The sequence below is a fragment of the Gossypium hirsutum genome, chromosome D08 (assembly GCF_007990345.1).
Source record: "Gossypium hirsutum isolate 1008001.06 chromosome D08, Gossypium_hirsutum_v2.1, whole genome shotgun sequence".
NCBI classification, from domain to species: Eukaryota; Viridiplantae; Streptophyta; class Magnoliopsida; order Malvales; family Malvaceae; genus Gossypium; species Gossypium hirsutum.
This window is the reverse complement of record NC_053444.1, coordinates 23136151-23140893: the sequence shown is the minus strand read 5'-3', so window position 1 is coordinate 23140893 and position 4743 is coordinate 23136151. Positions and strand designations below refer to the sequence as shown.

At 33.8% G+C, this 4743-nt stretch overlaps 1 protein-coding gene across 1 annotated transcript; it reads right to left on the bottom strand.

The window, feature by feature from the left end:
- Positions 1-530: 530 nt before the first annotated feature.
- On the bottom strand, positions 531-4436 carry LOC107912739 (uncharacterized). Its single transcript, XM_016841047.2, has 8 exons — positions 4154-4436; positions 3873-4066; positions 3560-3620; positions 3217-3265; positions 2558-2612; positions 2178-2265; positions 1474-1592; positions 531-1056 (listed from the first exon to the last, which is right to left on the bottom strand). The coding sequence occupies exons 1-8, from the start codon at positions 4335-4337 to the stop codon at positions 892-894; spliced, it is 915 nt and encodes a 304-aa protein (XP_016696536.1). The 5' UTR covers positions 4338-4436; the 3' UTR covers positions 531-891.
- Positions 4437-4743: the final 307 nt, after the last annotated feature.

Below are 4743 nucleotides of genomic sequence, written 5' to 3'. Positions count from 1 at the left end.
CGTACCCAAAGGAAGCTTAATTAAACTAAAATCAATTATTATGCTAACAGGTCTAATTAGTACTTTAATTAAATTATATTACGACTATTCATAAGTTGATAAAGGGTTTTCTAAAGGAATACAATAGCGACAGAAACAGATTGTAGAATTTATCAGATTTAATGACAGAAGACTAAATCATTTCAATATTCATAGTTAACTCCTACTTCAGGTTCTATTCAATCAGCTAGTCATTAACCTAACAAAGCCTCTCGATGTCATAGGTCAAACCAAGTTAGGGTAAAGTGTTCATAGCAGACAATCTCGATTTCAAGTTCATTCCTACCTTCATGACTTCCTGGGATCATCAATTCTAAGGTTTTAGGTTCTTCCCTTCCCAACCAACTGATCCGCTAAGAAATCCTACATAGGTGTTAACTAACCCCATATCCACTCGTTAATCTCCCTAACAGGATTAGTTCTTCATAGATCTAAAGCATACAATATAATTGAATTGAAAGATAAACATTTGTAAAACTCAAGAATAAAGATGAGAAAGATCTTGATATATATAATATTGATGTGCAAACAACACTCCGCAATGAATCCGACAAAGCTACAATCCAGATCTCTGGAAGAACAGAATAAAAACTGAAATAAAGATTACAAGCAAAAGAAATCTAAACTCAAATGAAAGTAAAATTAAACTAAGGAAAAACTATCCTCTAAACTATTTTGAGCAATCATATTTATAGGTCTAGGGTTAGCAACCCGTCCTTGACCTAAAATGGTTGACTAATCTTCGTTAAAGTTCATTGTGCAGATGAAAACACCCCTGGTCCAGTAAGTGACCACATCACGTAGGTGTCGCAACACCCTTTGGCCTATGTCGCGACACTGAGGGCAGTTCGTTTATTTGGGCGTGTCTTCAAGGCTGTGTCGCGACATCCTCTGGCTTGTGTCACGACACCAATGACAGATTGTTCTTTGGGTATTCTGCTTGATGTGTTGCGACATCCAAGCTCTGTGTTGCAACATCATGAGCAGTCCAGTTTCTTTTTGCCTTTGAATGATTTCCTGCACACTCACCAAACATAATAGTTTACCTTTAGGCATACCTTGGCCCACAAGGTCATATAAATTGCCTAAATTGCTCTCTTTTTTACCTACTAAAAGTGAAAACTAAATAAAAACATAACGAAATTGCTTTCCTACGAGCTCATTAAGTACAAAAAGTAGTTTAATCTGCTACAACGAATTGCGACAGATCAGTCATCTACTTGCATATATGATTTAAGTGAGATGCACAACATCAGAAAAGCTTAGTCTAATTTTATGTACAGAAAACAGCAAAGGTTACAGTTTTTGTTCCAGATTGCTTTCATTTGAAAGCTTTTTGGTTGGAGTAAATAAAATTTTGCATCTTTGCAATTCTTCCTTTTTGTTGATTAACTTTATTACAACGAATTGACAAGACAGAGTTAACCAACTCACAGATAGTATTCTGGCCAATGAAAGGTAGGGTTGAGCAGCCATTTTTGCAACGCAAATTGCAGCTACACCATTTGTCTTTTCCTTCTCTTCTGTGTAAAACTTCCTGTAAACTTGAACACCTGAAAGACCAATATTTCATCAATTTCGTTGATGTTTCTGAATCATTCGAAGGTTCAAAATTTTCTCATTGATCCTTTAAGAAAAAATAAATGTAAAGGAAAAAAAAGGCTACAGCATGGAATCACAAACATAAGGCATATAACATGGTTAAGACTACAATGTTATAGAATAGGTGTTAGGTTTGTCTGCCATTTCTACAAAAACTTGTCTGTTACTTGGACTCGGGTATGCATCAGACACAAGTGTCAAACATGGATACATCAAGAAAAATGAAGAGTTGTAGCAACTTAGCAATATACCCTATTTTAAATAGCTCAACTCTTGTCCAATATACAGGCTTTATGTTACTTGGACTAGGATGTGAGCATCGAATACAGATATGTAACTCACATAGTATGTTCGATGTTCTCTATGTATTATAAGGGGTAGTCATGTCTAGATATGTTATGAACATGGATATCGAACATTGATAATTCAAGAAAAATGAAGAACAAAACAATATGGAAAACCAAAGTTATTTGAAGTTAACATCATTTAATTTAACCCTTGATTACCTCCACGGGAGATAATTACAGGATTATTACCTTCATCTATGGTTTTAACTCCAGGTAGGACCTTTGCAAGACTCTCGGCTTCTAACATCTCAAAGAATGAAGCATAATAATGAACATCCTGCCAAAGGAGAAATATTCAAATAAATAAATTTAAATAGCAGATTAAGAGGGGGAAAAAAACAAAACATAAAATAACTACAAAAACCTATACTAGGATGCGAATGTCAGAAACAAAGATGTGCCCAACACAAGTATGTACAATTTTTCTAAGTTTTCCATATATTTGGAGGTTCCCTAAAGTTCCTTATCTCTATACCCATATCTGAATATGTGTTCCACAAGAATGCAAGATACAGGTACTTCAGAAAAGAACCAAAAATCGGGGCAACACAAACAAAAAGCCCTCTTACCTGAACCTCAAGTACCAAGCATTTGTTGAAGAGGATCAAAGCTCCAGTTGCAATTCTGATCAAAGTAATTACCAGAAAAATACAGAGGAAAGCTTATAAATGTACTAAACTATACAATTAACTTAATCATAAGTCTCAGAAGCAAGCGTGACCCTTAATAAATGCTTAAGCCCAAGAACCCCATCTCACAAACTATAAAACGTTATGTTATTCAAATATTAATATTAGCAAGTAGCAACATGTTAAAAAAAAATGTTTCCACCCCTTTTTATCATTTCATTTCTTTGCTTTGTTTTTTTTTTTTTAATTCAGTTTCATAGTTTTCCCATAGTTTATCAGAACCTATTAGATTTACAGTATCTATGTATGGAGTTATAGTTGTTACATTGGATGGATCTAAATGTATAGATAACCAAGAATCATAAATGGTATAAGCTGCAAAGTTAAGATAAGAAAAGAGGAGAACACCAGAAAAGATCAAAGACCACCAGACTCATACAAATGACTAAATATTAACATACCTATCCTTTTTGGTACAAAGGAGGCCAATGCCAGGGAAATTTTGAACGCTTGCAAATATTGGGATTTGAAACCCAGACCTATTATCTAAAAGAAGGTTGTATGAACTAACTAAACTAAGCTCCGATTTTGAGGCATACCTATTATAGTCGCCAACAGCACATCTTCCTTCTACTGCTTTGATGCCATCTACAAACAATGCCAAATTGGTAGGAAAAATGTCTTCACTTTAATAGAATATTTAAGGAAAATGTCTAAAAGGGAAGATGGTACTGCTAAAGGAGTACTAGAAAAGAGCCAAAAAGTGAAACCATGGTTTTCACCTTTGCTCTGAAAGGCAGGTCACAAGTTCAAATTCTGCTGCCCCAAACTTATAATAGCCATTGGAAAACAAAAACTACTGATCGTGTAAAAAAATAAAGAATGTAATAGTTGGAGATATAAAAACCAAAGAAATTCAGAAGCAGCAGAAAAGAATAATACCTTTTAACTGAGTGAAGAAAGGCTCCTGAACATGAAGTTCAAAATTAATGTTCTTCAATATCTGATAAATAAAATATAAGGATTAGCTAATCATATTAACTAGGATTTTATGAAGATATAATTGAAACCTATGCTGCTCTGAGACAATATCCCTATCTGACACTCGAGTATGGATCTGATCATTCTAAAACTCTTGAAATAGGCGGAAAAACTTCAAAATTTTGAACTATTAATGTTTAACGTGTACTCAAATTCAAATCTGAATAACTTAGATCGACACAGGTAAAAGTAATCATTAGATCAGAGTACATACTTCAGCTAATTCAGATCCTTCTTTATGAACTAAATCAAACCACTCGTCTTTCTGCTTCAAGTCACTTCCTTGACAAAATGATGCCACTTTATTACAGTCAGATGACTCTTGAAGTGAACCAAAAGTTATAATTTCATATAAGGCCCGTGCCAACTGTTTGTATAAAGGATTCTGAGAGGCTTCTGAGGAACTTGCTGCATGTTTAAAGTAAAAAGAAATGAATCCGACATATAAAAAAAGATTAACAGAATTTGGGTTTTTGTTTGTCATTCATTTCTTACAGGCATTTAGGGAGATGGGACTGGTTGAAGGGTGATTGAGGAGAGATGAGCAGAATTGTTTTGAGAGCCCAATATCCAATTCAAGAGTTCCATTGAGGTGAGATTGGAGAGTGAACTTCAAAAGCTCTTCAATGGAGTTGCTTAACTCAACCGGGTTCGTTCCTGGAGAAGATGATTGCTCCATTCCAGCTTCTTTGCACACTTACTTCGTTTCCCTTTTCCAGCTGAGTGCCTGCCCCTTCCACCAAGTTTCAAGCAAAGAAAATTTTCAATTCCGAATAACCCACAATGGAGAAAAAAAATAAAAGGGAAATTATAGTTTTTAGTATCAGAATTTTGTTTCAATTTTCAAATTGGTACCTAAGTGTTTTTTATATCCAAATTGATAATCGTATTTGGTTTTGTCACATATTTACACCATTTTCATAACACAATTAGGATAAGATGACATGAAAACTAATATATAATAAACCAAATATAATATATTTAAATCACAATTAAATATTATTTAAAATTGGAAACTAATTTTTGTATATATTTGGCACATACCAAAATTTATAAAGAAATACCAATTTTTTTAAGATTTACAA